This window comes from Gigantopelta aegis, chromosome 4 (assembly GCF_016097555.1).
Source record: "Gigantopelta aegis isolate Gae_Host chromosome 4, Gae_host_genome, whole genome shotgun sequence".
NCBI classification, from domain to species: Eukaryota; Metazoa; Mollusca; class Gastropoda; order Neomphalida; family Peltospiridae; genus Gigantopelta; species Gigantopelta aegis.
Genome location: NC_054702.1, coordinates 58440779 through 58457330, shown reverse-complemented (window position 1 = coordinate 58457330; position 16552 = coordinate 58440779). Strand labels below are relative to the sequence as shown.

Sequence of the window (16552 nt, the reverse complement as noted above, 5' to 3'; positions counted from 1 at the left end):
GATGAAGTCACATATATCTTGTGCATAACAAACAGTTACCAAGTAACAAGCAGCAATTTATCAGTGATTTCAGTCTTGTTACATTGCATAATTGAAAATATTTTAAGCTTACTTATTTTTTTTTATTTTTTTTAAAGCATGACAACAAGATAGTTCATCGTGATATCAAGGGAGACAATGTTTTAGTGAATACATACAGTGGCGTTTTGAAGATCTCAGATTTCGGCACCTCAAAAAGACTGTCTGGAATAAATCCATGTGCCAGCACATTTGCAGGTATTTCACTTTTTCCCCATGTGTGCTACATCTGATATTCTTGTCCAGGACAGGGTTATCCAGCTTTTGCATGGTGCTAGAAAAATCTGTCTGACCCAAGGGCTAGATAAATCTGTTTAACCCGAGGGTTAGACGATTTCTACATACGCGTGATGTCATAACTCATGTTTTACGACAGTTGACATCATAACTCATAGTTTTAAAAATTCTGTTTGCCATTTCACATTGTATCATTGTTTTAAAAATATTTTTAAAAATTAATATTTTCAACTTTATATTTATTGTTAAGTTGTTGCATTTTTATGTTGTTGGACTATATGTAATGTAAATAAATAACTGTATCAATACCATTTTAATTTTTAGGAACTATTCAGTACATGGCTCCAGAGGTGATAGATAAAGGAATCCGAGGATATGGACCACCAGTAAGTATTACACAGAGAATAATACATGAGTGGCTGTTAGATACAATTTATCTTACAACGAGTTGTTTTAAAATATATCTAACAAGCGAAAGTGAGTTTGATATGTTTTTAAACAATGAGTTGTGAGATAAATGGTATCTAATGGACAAAAATGTATTATTCTCTTTCTTACATATCCTCAAAAAGCAAATTTTAACATCTTTTTCAACTAAAGGTTATTTACAGCTGTTGCACTTGTAGCTAACTTACGCGTCACAGACACATGATTGTCAGGTTAACTATACATCACAGTGTAATATATTTCCACAGTGTTGTTTTCTATTGCATTATTTTTGATAACATGGGTTGTTAACACATGTACATGTGTTAATTTCGAGATATACGACTGGCTGCTCCTAGGTGATGATCAGGTCACCAGTGCCAAGCATCCATGATGTTCTTACCAGCGGGTGTGTAAGAAATAATTTGTATTACATAGTTGTCATTTCTGTAGATTTTAGACACAAATGTGTCTAAGCTTAGAATTGCCAGGTAAAACCCTATTAAATAAAGGCTAATGTGATATGCAAACATTAATCATTATTATCCAATAAACATTTAGATATTTAAATACATATTTCCATTTTTGCATTTCTGTTTACCTGTTGAGAATTACACATTTTCATACATGTCAAATCAGCAGTTCCCATGATAAACTGGTGTTGTCAGTGTTTGTACCTGACATCAAAATGTTTGCCATTGAAGTAAACGTGACTTGTAATGGCAAAATAATTCATTGTTTGTACATTAGATTTATATAATATAGTCTGTGCTGGTAACACTTAACAAAAAAACCAACACATATTCTGGGTGCATGGATTTTTGCAGAAGGAAAAAGAACAGAACTTAGTAGGACGTTTTTAATACAATTCAGATTGAAATGCATCCTGGTAAAGTTGCTAAGAAAAATTTATTTTTCATTTATTTTATTTTATTTTACAGGCAGACATCTGGTCTCTTGGATGTACTGTGATTGAAATGGCAACAGGGAAACCGCCATTTATTGAGGTAAAGTTTTGCTTTTAATATTTATCTGCAAGTAGTCTTGCAAGAAAGTCTTTCAAAGAAAGTATTTCAAAAATCAGGAGAAGTCGTTTTTATTGATTCTCAACTATTAATTAAATATGACTTCATAGATCATTCTTCATATAAAATAATGATTATATTTAAACATCTATGCAACTTGATATGTTGAATGAAGTCCGCTTATTTTAAACTAGACTTAAGTAAAGTTGCCTGCTCTCGTTTGATAATTTATTTATAGTCATTTTAATGAGTTTGTTTTGTTTAACAACACCACTAGAGCACATTGGTTTATTAATCATCAGCTACTGGATGTCAAACATTTGGTAATTTTGACATATAGTCTTAGAAAGGAAACCTGCTGCATTTTTTTATTCGGAGCCAGGGATCTTTTATATGCACCATCCCATAGACAGGATAGCACATACCATGGCCTTTGATATACCAGTTGTGGTGCACTGGCCGAAGTGAGAAATAGCCCAATGGCCCCGACAATGGGGTCATGGTAATGATGTCTTGAATGTTGCTGTTTAATATAATGTAAATTATACAGTTTTATTTTGTAATTACAGCTGGGTAGTCCTGAAGCTGCCATGTTTAAAGTTGGATTTTACAAGATGCATCCTGACATTCCAGAAACTTTGTCTCAATCAGCTAAAGAATTTCTTCTCAGGTAATTATGTACTGGTACTACTTGAATTCTTATTGTTAACTTCTGACTTTTTTAAACGATGCCAATTGTGTGGATAAATATTTATTCAGTCTCACTACATTCCATGAAGTGAATCATTATGGGGATAGCTAAACCAAAGACTATGGTCACTGAGTGAATAATAAGCCATTGCTGTAATATCTTTAGAAATACCTTGTTCACGTTTACACTCAACCCCAGGTCAGTGCTAGCCCTGGCACTCACCAAATTCACAAATTGCGAATTTTAAAAGCAATTAGCAGATTTTATTTTAATTTGGCGAAATAATTTCATGTAATGATTGACATTGTGTTAAAAAATAACTGTGATTCTGTAATTTTTTAAGTTTAATAGATAATTTGGCAACATTTTATGCTCACCAAGAGCTAGCCCTGCTCAACTCCAGGTACAGTTATTAAATTAAGAGTGCCAGATTAAAACGTGTACAATAATTTAACAAATATTTTCGGTTGGTTTCTGTCTTTACTATCAATGTCAGTAAAAACATTTCACTTGACCTTCTTACAAAATAATTTTACTCTGTAATATAAATAAAGCATAACACTTTTAATGGTCTTATGATGCAGTGTTTTTCCTTGTTGCAAAATAATTTTACACTGTAATGTTGACAAAGCATAATGATTTTGATGGTTTTATGAATATGATGCAGTAATTTTCCATCTTGCAAAATAATTTTACACTGTAATGTTGACAAAGCATAATGATTTTGATGGTTTTATGAATATGATGTAGTAATTTTCCATCTTGCAAAATAATTTTACACTGTAATGTTGACAAAGCATAATGATTTTGATGGTTTTATGAATATGATGCAGTAATTTTCCATCTTGCAAAATAATTTTACACTGTAATGTTGACAAAGCATAATGATTTTGATGGTTTTATGAATATGATGCAGTAATTTTCAATCTTGCAAAATAATTTTACACTGTAATGTTAACAAAGCATAATGATTTTGATGGTTTTATGAATATGATGCAGTAATTTTCAATCTTGCAAAATAATTTTACACTGTAATGTTAACAAAGCATAACGATTTTGATGGTTTTATGAATATGATGTAGTAATTTTCCATCTTGCAAAATAATATTTAACTCTGTAATGCATTATGATTTTAATGGTCTCATGGTGCAGTATGTGTCTTTATGAATTTCAGATGTTTTGAGCCAACCCCCGAGAAAAGAGCACCGGCTGCAGAGCTTCTGCTGCATCAGTTCATTACAGAGTAAACAATTTGATTACATCTGCTTCTAGTCTTGTACTTAAGGTTTTGAATAAGATTCAAGCATTTAATAACCACAGTTTCTATTTATCTTTTTTTAAACTAGTGCTCCCCAACTGGTATATTGAAGGCCATGGGTAGAAAATGGGAAAAAAGGACTCTTTGATGTAAACTAAAAAGGCAAAATTCATCACGGTTACTTTGGATTTTGCTTTAAATCCCTTGTCCATGTATTTCTAACACTTAATACCTGCTGAAGTGTTAAAAAAATTGTGTTTCTTTTCTTCTATTTATTCACAAGTAGATACTGAACATTTTAATATTTCGATGTCCTGAGGATGTTTTCAGTGATAGAAATAAGCAGAAATGTTCACTAGTTTACCAGACAAATATATCTAGAAATCTACTTGTCTGCCAATACTTTCACGTGTCCAAGTAAGTTGTTAGTTTTATTCAAGTGCAAGGACATTAGTTTTGATTGTTCAAAATAAAACTGCATTGAAAATTTTCACTTGTCCCCTGGACAACCGCCGAGGCACATTTTGCTTGTCCGAGCAGATTTTCACTTGTGAGGACAAACGGACAAGTGCTTATTTCAAACATGTGGTTTTGTATGTCCTCTTTTGTAAAGCAGTAAGAAAAGTTTTCATTGTGGTTTACAATAAAATATATCTGATCTGTGGTCTCTACTTTTAACTGCCAATGGTAAGTTTTAAATCTGTTATTGTAGTGGTGCAAAATAAATTTTTAATTCTGTTTCAAGCATTACATGGGTCCTGGCAGTACCAAGCTAGATAAAGCTTATAGAAAAAATATTGAGTGTATTGTGTATTGTATTTTATATTTCAGACATCATGGCTCCAAAAGGAAAAGGAAAAAGGTGCAGGAGAGTGAACGGTTGATTGATAGAAGTACTTCTGGTAAATCACAGCTCTGAAATAGATTTGTTTTTTCTTTTTTTCTTTTTTACTCAATTTAATGTTTTTTAAATTTTAAAATTTTTAATTTAATTTTATTGATTTTTTTTATTGATTTATTTATTCATTCATTCATCCATCCATCCATCCATCCATCCATCCATCCATCCATCCATCCATCCATCCATCCATCCATCCATCCATCCATCCATCCATCCATCCATCCATTCATTCATTTATTTTATTTTTTATTTATTATTATTTAAAAAAAAAATTTTTTTTTTATAATATTTATTATTATTTATTTATTTATATGCAAGAGGGTTTTTTTCATGCCCCCGAGAGTGCCATTTCAAAGGATAAAGATGTTTTCTTGTTGCCAAGGGTTATTCTTGTATTTCAGAGCCATATGATAAAACAATTGCAGAACTGAAACTGAGAATCCCAAGAATATCAAGGTACAGTGCACCTTATTGTAGCACGTGACTAACTAAATAATAAAACATCACCTTTTCTAGTCCAGAATTGTAAATTACCAAAAGAACATTATTTACTTTGTTCAAGGAGTAATTGTTTTTCCATGAATTGTTTTCTGACATTTTCCAGTGTTGCAATGTTGACAGAAAAACATTCTTTTCCTTTCTAAATATCAATTAAATGAAACAAGAACACTTGTTACATGTTAATCAGGAGCCTAATTCACTAACTCCCGCAACTTTGCGATCTAGCAGTGCAATGCTAAAAGACTTGCTAAGAGGATGCTTTGTTGTCTAGCAGAGCCTAAGAGACCTTTATGAATTAGGCCCCAGGCCTCTCCATTTGCAAGAAAGCAGGCAAGTTATCTATTGCTCTCATGATGGTAATTCCAGGCAAAACGTTTCAGTTAAGGAGAGCAGAAAGCAAGATAATAAATAATAAATAAAAGCTGAATGATGAAAGGCGAGTGTAGAAACACTCACCACTTTCCGTGTGTGAACTCTTCGCTCGTCATGGAATGCCTTGTTAACTACATTTCAGGCCTCTAAGAATTAAACATTTGTATAAACTATTTGTGGGTTACACAAGACAAATTCAGGTAAACCATTTTATTTTTACATAACCCATCATGACCATATAACTGGTGTCCTAAATTTTATGCACAAACAAAAAATGGATTATGCAAAACTACGATTTGTGCGAGAATATGAAACGAATGTGCTCGCAATTTTCAGAAGCCTGCATGCCATCTGCTTATTAGTATTTCAACTTACAGTTATTACTGTTCAGTCTTTCAGAGAAGTTAAACCATGGAGTTTGTGTTTATATTGATACAGATTGCGAAAGGAAGGAACAGGCAGTGTGGAGAATTTGCTGGAACTAGATACAGTGGATGAAGAAGAGTAAGCAGATCTTGGAACTATTAATTGTTAAAGTATTTTCACGGTGATATAACCAGGGTAGTTTGTGGGAGGGTGCTTCATCTTAGAAGGTAGAACTATGGCAATGCCGGAGGGCAAGGCTAAGGTTAAGACTTTTTTTTTTAATTCACAGACGTTTAAGGGGAAATATACACACTCTAGGTAACATTTTTGTTTAATTTTAGGTTTTAAATCTTAAAGCCGCACGCCCTAGTTCCATCCAGCGAAAATAAATTATAATTTGGTTAATCTACAAACCTGTAACACACTTAGATCACGTTTTTATCAAATGGAGTGAAAAAGCAGGTTTTATATCGATAAATACCATGGGAATCCCCATGTCCCAATTGCTTGAAATAATTTTGAAAGTTAGTATTCTGATGTCACCGGTAGATGTTGCTCGAAGCACAACAATGCCTACGTCACGACAAATTTCACAGAGTGCGCACAGACTTGAGGTGCGTTCCTTTCACCTCTCCTGGACATGTTCCAACTGTTCTGTCCTGGTTGTATCTCCTCTCCAGATATTATAAGACTTAGCAAAATTATTGGTTTTAAGGGTTTGTAACGTTTTGTATTGAGACACTTACTTGTCTGAACTTTATTGTTAATGAAAATGTTCACGAACTGTGAAGAAAAATCTCACAAATGAACAACAAGCAAACGACAACAAATCGGATGTTGATTGCGCGAACCGTGCACGAGAAAACAAACCGAACCAAAATGATAACAGTCATGTGGTATACCAACGTCTGTGATGTTTACACAGGAAGATTCCCTCTGAAAATAGATTGGACCTCGCTTGCTTAACGTTTTTTTCTCGAGTGCGCACAGCTTTTTAAGAAATACAAAAAATGCATTTCGTGGTTTTACAAACATCAGGATTACCAAAAAGCACTTCAGGTGAATGGAAATGTGTATTCTAAATAATAAAATGTAAGTAAAGTGCAATTTTATTTGTGAAAAAATGGGTTTAATAGCGAAAAACAACACCGTAATGGTTAACAACTAGCCGTAACTAGGGCGTGTCCCTTTAACTATGATTTTCTTTAAGACTGCATAATAGCTTTGTAGAAATAAGTAATACTATGCAATGTTCTATAAATGATTCCCCAAATATTTTATTATCAGTAGTTAGATTTGTTTTAATACTGACTAAAATAAATAGATGTGGCCAGTAACACTTTGCATAAATTACTGACTTAACTGAATTTTACGAGAAGAATAAAACATTTAGCGTTCATCCAATAGCATTATGATTGGTATTCTTTTCTTTTATACATTTCATTAAAATACTTTATACTGCTGCTTTATGCTATTGTATAACTTGAGAAACTGAGGAATTTGGCCATACTTGCATGACTACATAAATGTCTCCTGGACACACCACCTTTCACAGAGATATTATTTTTTATATACACTGTTGGATTTTCCATTTTGATTGTGTTAAGCTGATCACATGTCATTAGATAAATAGATGTTAAATACTCAAAAACCACATCAGTGTTTCTGCCAGAAAGAAATTTATGGGTTTTTGTGCGACCACAGTCAACAGAGGGTATAGGGGGGAGCCTCCCACAGAAAGAAACTGGGTTAGGTTTCGGGTTAGGGTTAAGAAAATTGTACAGTAATGGTAAGAGTTATTAATTTTGTCAAAAGGTTAACTTAAAAAAAAAATACTCTTCAAAAGAAGAAACGCAAAACCACATTGTCGTAACATTTGGAGAATTGATTTAATTATTGAATGGTGAGTCCGATAATTACCAAATGTTGCAGGATTGTTCACAATTCACTCTAGTCCATTGTGAGTAAGTGATAGGACACACCACCAAGGTCAAGGTCATCTGGAGTCAATACCGGGTGTGGCCTCCGCGTGTGTTGACAACTGCCTGGCACCGCCTGCCCATTGAAGCAACCAGAGTACGGATGACGTCCCGGGGGATGGTGGCCCACTCGGCCTGCAAGGCTGCTGCCAGCTCGGGCAGGGTCTGGGGCTGTGGACTGTCGCTGTCGGAGGCGTCGGTCCAACTCGTCCCATAGATGCTCAATTGGGTTCAAATCCGGTGATATCGATGGCCAAGGAAGGACATTAATGTTGTTGTTCTGTAGGAAAGCCGTTGTGAGACGTGCTGTGTGAGGCCTGGCGTTGTCATGTTGGAACACTGCGTTGGCGTTGGCCATAACTGGAACGATGTGTGGCCGGAGGATCTGGTCAATGTAGCCCTGTGCATTCAGGTTGCCCTGCACGTGGACCAGGTCAGTTCTGCCAGTGTGTGAGATGGCTGCCCACACCATGACACTACCCCCGCCGAATCTGTCACTTCCTGCACGCAGTTTGCCGAATAACATTCACCACGACGCCTATACACGCGACCTCTTCCATCATGATGTCGGAGCAGAAATCGGGACTCGTCACTGAACCACACCTGTCTCCATTGCAGTTGAGGCCATTGTCGATGAATCTGGCACCACTGCAGTCGGAGTCGACGGTGTTGTGGTGTTAAGATGACACCTCGAACTGGACGTCTGGCACGAATTCCTACCTCACGTAGGCGGTTCCGTACGGTCTGGTCGGATATCCTGCGCAAACCTGGCATTGCTGCGGCTGTGGAGGTGGCAGTAGTCAATCGTTCCCGAAGGTGGCGTACCCGGATGTAGCGGTCCTGCCCGGGGGTAGTGACCCGTGGTCGACCGGATCTAGGGAGGTCACGTGTTGATCCATGTTGCTGGTAACGGTCCCACAGTCTGGAGATGGTGCTTGGGGACACATGGAATGCCCTGGCAACGGCCGTTTTGGATTCGCCTGCGTCTAGTCGGCCGATGGCATTGTTTCTCTGCGGTTCACTGAGACGTGGCATGTTCTGGATTGTCAACTGTCGGCCAGATACAGAGGCCAGGCAAGCGAACACCCTGCACTTTTATACTGTCGGTGTTCATGTTGCACGTGCAGACAACGCACGTGCAGTGGTGACATGGTTTGCACGTGGCTGCGTTTTTGCGAATATTCACATTTTGGAACTTTATTGTACAGTAGCTGCGTTTTATCGAATGTAACCGTGGGAATGTGTTTGGGACATGCAATGACCTTATATTCACAAAGCATGAACCGGTAGGAAACATAAAATCGGAGTTATAACCCATTTGTACCCTTTTGCGTTTCTTTTTTTGAAGAGTATATAATGTGCAAAACATTTGGGTATGGCGCCATACTCGTGTTACCCTCTGGCAGAAACCCTGCACATATTCACTATTATTCCGCGATGCTCATCTGTTACCTGAGTTTCGTAGCTTATGTAGAAAGTCCTATTGTGCTATGATTGCAGCAGGTCGCATGCCGCTAGTTACTCTGATCTGACCACTCTAGACACGGACCAACTTCGGTAGGTATATCATTGATTTAGAGACTGTTCTGCTGTTGAAGTCTTCACCATATTGCACTTTCACTGCTAAGCTTGTTGGTGATGGGTTTGATTTACATGGGTTTGATGTAGCCGAAAGGTTTGTACTTTTGCTCGAAACCACTGCCCTGAGTTTCCTTAGAGTTGTTTTCTTTGTGAACGTTTACTGGAAGGTTTTTTGTTTGCCATATATTATTGCATTATTGCTTTATGGAAATAGAGAATTGGTTGTACAATATGATGGGATTTTGAGGTGTTTTGTTTTTAGTAAATAATGGTCCTCATGGCACATATCAAGTATATAGGAAAAGATCATTGTATTGGGTGTTACACTTTCATAATAGGAAGTAATATATTTTAACAACATTTTCTTTCTTTTAATGGGGATATTTTCATGTACAAGATACAGTATCATGAAAAGAGGAATTTTTTTAATTTATTACATTCTAGATGGTAACTTAAGGACCGTAACAAAAGTATATTGAAGCCAGAGAGACTAAGTCACTTAGTCGGGGGGGGGTTTACGATTTCAACATCTCCATTTAGTCTTTTTATCACTTTTGGCTTCATTTGCTTTGAACTTGAAAATCATCATACAAACACAACCCAAAAGGCTTCAAAACACTGGCCAAGGTATTTATTGTCAACATACTGCCCATGCAAACCAGGATATCAAGGTGGCTAGGTATGTATTACAGTCAACTCTCGTTATAACGGCCATGTTGGTACCACACAGGTCTTGCCGTTGTAACGATCGTAAAGAGTTAGCTCTCTTAGTATGACAAGTGGTTTGGCAATCATGTGTAACACTAATAAATAATAAAGTAATGAAACAAACAAAACAAAAAACAAACAAACAATTGTTGTTATACATCTTGAGCGTGTTTAGGATGATTTTCTTTAATAAGAGTCACTTCTCTTTTTTCACTTATCGAAATTTGCGTGTGGCGTCGTGTCGCGGGTGGGTGTGATATTTTTTCCTAATAAACAGCGCATTAAAACATTTCACGATATATTGTAACTTCTAATTAACAAAAAGAGATTTGACAGGAACAACTCAACTCTGCATCAAGATATTAACAACAATACAAGTTGTTTAAAAAATCTCTACCTTGCACATCAAGCGCTGTGCATCAGCCGTATACTAATCCGGTTGGTGCCAATCGTCTCTGGTCCGCATGCGGCCCGGTTCGGCTCAGTTTGGCAGCATATCAAAATGGGAATAAAAGTTACAGCTTTTTTAGAGCAAGGGTCTTGCAAATTAGCAGTTATACATTTGTTAGAAGATTTGTATGCTGTTATAAAGATCAAGAAATGCATTAAAACAACACGCTTGTTGTCGCAAATTACTGCCAGTACCGGAAAACATTGTTTCACTATGTGCATTCATGAATAAATACTGTTTGTATCTTTTATATTACTACTGTCTTCCTTTGGTCTTTTCCAAACCTTGTTCTGTAACGTCAATTTGGATGAAGCCAAAGTCAACTGCCCATTTAGTCTTTTTGAGGGGGGTGGGGGGTCAGAATCAAGACTAAGTGACTTAGTCTCTCTGGCTTCAATATACTTTTGTTACGGTCCCTTAGGAAAAAGATTATATGATCAAATTGGCAAACTTAAAAAAAATTCACTAGTAAATGTATCCTCCATTATTGACTTACTAATAATATATTTATTATATAGATATTTCTTATTAATTTTTTCATTTATTTAATATAGTAAAATCTTGGCTTGGACATAGAATGGTCAAACATACTGTTTGACTTGAACCAATAATAAAGTCTCAAATTAAAAAAAAAACTTAAACCCTTTTATTCAATATTGAAGGGTCAAAATGACACTTGTGTCAAATATTAGCCTTCTCTCACACAGTTATACCAGTCTCATCAAAGGGAAGACAATGTAATTATGAGTATTTTACTCCAACTGGTAATCTATGAAACTTGAAGTAATAACAATACACCATTTGGTGTTGCTATTACATACATACATACATGCAATTTGCTGGCGAATCGGTGCCACAGGTTCGAGTCCCAGCAACGGCATGGGACAATTAGTGAGGCCAGAAAGGATTTAATTATCCCCTGCGCCAGTGCGTTAATATCTATGTATGTAATAGTCAACCTCGACATACATACAATATATAGATATTCATACATCAATACATACTAGCCAGTGCCAGGTCTGCCCACTGTTTCATGCACGTAAGCGGGATCGACCGCGTAGATTGTAGGCCCCATGCATATGGTTGAGTTAAAGAACTTCCTTTTTATGGAAGCTTCGATAGCTCAGAGCGTATTGTGGTAAGTCTTGCAATTTGCGGGCGAATCGGTGCCACAGGTTCGAGTCCCAGCAACGGTATGAGACAGTTTGTGAGGCCAGAAACGATTTAATTATCCCCTGCGCCAGTGCATTAATATCTATGTATGTAATGGTCAGCCTCGACATACATACAATATATAGATATTCATACATCAATACATACATGTAGGTGCAATGCACTACTGTGTGAACAAATTGGGAATCGTTGTGTGTAGTGTCGATTCCTTCTTCGACAATTCTCAAGATGGTTTAGCAGCATCACTCACTTCACAACTGAACAATCACCAATCACTAATCATCTTAGCCTTTGGACCATTATACAACCGATTGAAAGGCAGAGAAAACCCCCAATAAAAATGATTGTCTTGGTTCACTGGTTTTAGCACCTGATATTACTGCAAATAGCAATAACACAGACTTGAATTCAGTGTACCTGATGTATTGATTGAACAAGGGAAGGCAAGAATTTTGACTCTGTTATATGTACACAAATTATAGTTAATTTGATAAAATCAAAACAAATTCTAACAGTAATTTTTCTTGGTTATGTATATATTGCAGCGTAATGCTTCACAACATTTTGGTCTATTTTAGTAACATATAATACACTTCGGTTTTAAATCGTTAAGCAATAATTTCAAAGTATAAAGTTCTCAGACACTCCCGAAGGAGACTGAATGCTTGCCTCGAGCTAGCCAATGGGTTGAACAAATTATGGTGCACCAACAGTGTTCGACCTAACTTGATTCTACTGTATTAATATTTAAACATGTTCTATATTGTGCAGTTTCATATATAGATACAATCAACAGACTACATTTGTATCACATATTTTTCATTATTTCATGTGTCAAGGCTGAGGTATACTGGTACAATTAAGAAATTGTTAAGCACCTTATGTAAATATATTTTTAAAAATTGGTTTTGGGTTGTTTTGTTTTGCATAATATTATATGTGGTAGGTACTATGTAGATTTGTAACATGTTATGGTGGAGTCAATATTATGTTACATAAAAATCATAAGTGAGAATTATTACTCTTGCATATGTGCACTTAAGGTGATCTTAGGGCTAAGATTGATTTGTGGAATGAGGCGCAGAACTTGCCACCTGAAACATATTGATTTCATTTGATTCGATTTGATTCAGTTCAGTTCAGTTCAGTTCAGTTCAATTATAATTATAATTATACATGTAATTATAATTAATATAAAATAAAATGAGTAATAAAATGAAATAAAATAAATAACAAAATGAAAAAGAAATTTAAATAAAATATACAGTTTTGAACCCTAAAGGTTTACATATGTTGGCTTTGACATCTTATCTAAAATTAACAATGTTTTAATATTCAACAGTTTGTAAAGTTGCAGCTCTACAGGCCTACAGGCATTTTTTTAAATTGTACATGTATGAGTATTTTCATGATTTGTCTTCTTTTGCATGCTTATAATTACATGTAGTTCTGTATACCAATTCTTAAAACACCACTGAGACGAATAACTTGTTTATATAGGCTTTCACTTTTCATCAGCATGCTGAATTATTGCGTTTTATGCAAACATTGGCTGACTTTACATAGTTCTGTTTCAGGATATGTAATTTTTTACCATTATTAGCACATTTATTATTTAACGTTACATTATTTTTGGCTGACACAATTTGACACAAGTTTATACTGTGCACATAATAGAATTTTTTAATTTTTGTTTAAATGCATGTAGCACTTAAGGTGAGCATTCAGAAGTCCACTTTCTTAGCTGACTCGTCAGATTTTGGTTATGTTGTTGTTATTATTTTATTTTTAAACTTGAAATGCTTTTTAAAAAAAGAGTATATTTCCATATATATCTTAATATAAGGTGTTTTACATGGCTTGCATGTCTTAGAACACTGCTGGTGCTACAATGTAGTAATTTTTCCAACATTATACAAAGCATGCATATGGCACTGAAGAATTTCAAGGATGGTTTGTGTCTTTGCTTTATAATATTCATTGAAATGAACTTTTGAATTCAATCACAGATTAATTTCATACTTGGCATGTACCCTATATGTTTCCTCCATAAGACAATATTCAATTTCACATCATACTTTATGACCAGTGCCCATATATTCGAAGCCATCTTAGTGCTATGAAATTGTAAAAGCATCGTAGGTTGTGACGTCACTATAGCACACACCATAGTGACGGCACTGCGGCACACGCCAGAGTGACATCACTACAGCACACGCCATAGTGACGTCACTACAGCACACGCCATAGTGACATCACTGCAGCACACACCATAGTGATGTCACTGCAGCACACACCATAGTGATGTCACTACAGCACACAACATAGTGACGTCACTACAGCACACGCCATAGTGACGTCACTACAGCACATTCCAGTGTTACAATGGTTTTGCGATTTTATAGGCTAATATTGCTTCAAAAATTTTAGTCCCAGGAATATAACTTTTATACTTTGCCCCATCTTTGCAGTGTTTCTGGATTTCCACTGTTTCTCCACAATTTTCCATAATCTCTGTCCAAAACTTGTGGTATGGTTTCAGCTGATGCTCTGCATCTATTCATTCTGAATGAGGGGTGCCATTTAGAAAAATTGTGCAATTCTTACCATAGGGTCAATCTCAGTATCCGATCAGCAATTTCCCGATTTTTAATAAAAGAAATTCATGTCCCACTTTACATCTCTACCTCCAAAACATGCTTCGCTAATTTTGATTTGAAAAACACAGACACTGTTTATACAACAGTATATCGAAGCCGGTAAATTACCTGCTTCAATATGATTGTGACTTTTTGTTTAGAAAATTATTCTGTGAAAATTAAAAAAAAATTCCACAACTAATGCAGTTTGTTAAACTTAAATAAAGACAGTTTTTTGGCTACACATAACACGTAAATTAATTCACTGTTGCTGCCACTCATTTCCAGAGGTTCTTTTCGAAAGCGATGCTATTCAGATGGTTTACAACGGTCCAGTAGGTAGGTATGACATGTTCAGCATGGCTGCTAGCCACCACTGGTAATCGATATTGTCTTCACCTCATCGCTCTTGCAGTCTGTCTGTTTCGATAGACCTCGTGCTATAATCATTGTGGCATAATCATTTGCATACACTGACCGTAGTTTGACTCCCAGTAGCCTATGTGTATTTTTGTACTGGGGTATCATTCATTCATTCATTCATTCATTCATTCATTCATTGTGTGATCAGTAATCTGGGTGTACTTTTGTGTTAGGGTTAAACATTCATTCATTCATTCGTGGTAGGCCATCGGTCTACAGGCTGGTAGGTACTGGGTTCGGATCCCAGTCGAGGCATGGGATTTTTAATCCAGATACCGACTCCAAACCCTGAGTGAGTGCTATGCAAGGCTCAATGGGTAGGTGTAAACCACTTGCACCGACCAGTGATCCATAACTGGTTCAACAAAGGCCATGGTTTGTGCTATCCTGCCTGTTGGAAGCGCAAATAAAAGATCCCTTGCTGCTAATCGGAAAGAGTAGCCCATGTAGTGGCGACAGCTTGTTTCCTCTCAAAATCTGTGTGGTCCTTAACCATATGTCTGACACCATATAACCGTAAATAAAATGTGTTGAGTGCGTCGTTAAATAAAACATTTCTTTCTTTTTTCATTCATTCATCCATCCATCCATCCATCCATCCATCCATCCATCCATCCATCCATCCATCCATCCATTCATTCATTCATGTGTGATCAGTAATCTGGGTGTACTTTCGTGTTGGGGTATTGTTAAACATTCATTCATTCATTCATTCATTCATTCATTCATTCATTCATTCATTCATTCATTCATTTACTGTGTGATCAGTAGCTTTTGACTACTTCCTTACTGCAATGTGGATAGAAGTAGTATTAATATTGTTATACACTCAAACTGGTTTCCCATACTAGCACATTGCAAAGCAATTATTATTATTATAGTTTACTGATTTGCAACATTTGTATATGCTTTAGTTGTTTTCCCTTGGTGATTAGATTGTGTACTGGCTTTTATCCTCCCCTGTGGTGGCCTCATGGGTTCAGTAAATGTTTCTGCTAGATTGTCCTGTACCAGTGATTTGCTATATCATAATCTTTGTCCTTTCATTGCCGACTTCACTTTCTACATTTACATCTAAGTACTACATATATATCTACTTTGTTCCAAATAGCATATCACCAGGTCAAAGATCACAGTGCGCCCCCCCCCCCCCCCCCCCCCCCTCCACAACTTTGAACAAAGCGTTAAATACTTGAGATGTATGAGTCTGTGTTACCATAAAGTGTTGTCACAGTTTGAATTCATCTGGCTGAATTAGCATGATAGGAATTAGCGCTAATGCACCAGGTACTGTAATTGGGGCTTGAAATGTAGAATGTCACACAAATTAATATATAATGGCAGTTTGTATGTGGAATTAGGGGTAGTTAAGAATATGTTCTATTATTGTATAGCTCTGGTGTATATATTGATTGAAAATGGCTTTAACTACATGTACATTCATTGGCATTACCATCCGTGGTGTTTGATTTGATGGAATATACGCTGAGGAGTTGTAGCATCACATGTGTTATGATCAGTTTTTCAGGTAGTTTATTGTCAATGTTTAAAGTTATTTCACAGTACTGGATTTATTCAACCATCTTATTCACACATTTCAGTAGTGGATCCAGGGGGGTCCAGGGGTCTGGACTCCCCCTTTTTGAAAACTGACCATAACCTTTACGGGGAAACGTGATTATATTAACTGTTCTGTGTCAAAGGAGAGATTAGTCATCACATTTGGACACCCCACTCCCACTG

The 16552-nt window shown here is 36.1% G+C and overlaps 1 protein-coding gene across 2 annotated transcripts in view; it reads left to right on the top strand.

Annotated features, from left to right (window-relative positions):
- LOC121370825 (mitogen-activated protein kinase kinase kinase 15-like) overlaps window positions 1-16552 on the top strand; it is a 74340-nt gene that overhangs the window by 36012 nt on the left and 21776 nt on the right. For both annotated transcript variants that reach the window (XM_041496315.1, XM_041496314.1), the window contains exons 20-28: window positions 138-276; window positions 640-701; window positions 1683-1748; window positions 2336-2436; window positions 3632-3700; window positions 4547-4617; window positions 5018-5072; window positions 5928-5993; window positions 9335-9391. In XM_041496315.1, coding sequence (XP_041352249.1) covers window positions 138-276; window positions 640-701; window positions 1683-1748; window positions 2336-2436; window positions 3632-3700; window positions 4547-4617; window positions 5018-5072; window positions 5928-5993; window positions 9335-9391 — 686 coding nt within the window. The remainder of the gene's footprint in view (window positions 1-137; window positions 277-639; window positions 702-1682; window positions 1749-2335; window positions 2437-3631; window positions 3701-4546; window positions 4618-5017; window positions 5073-5927; window positions 5994-9334; window positions 9392-16552) is intronic.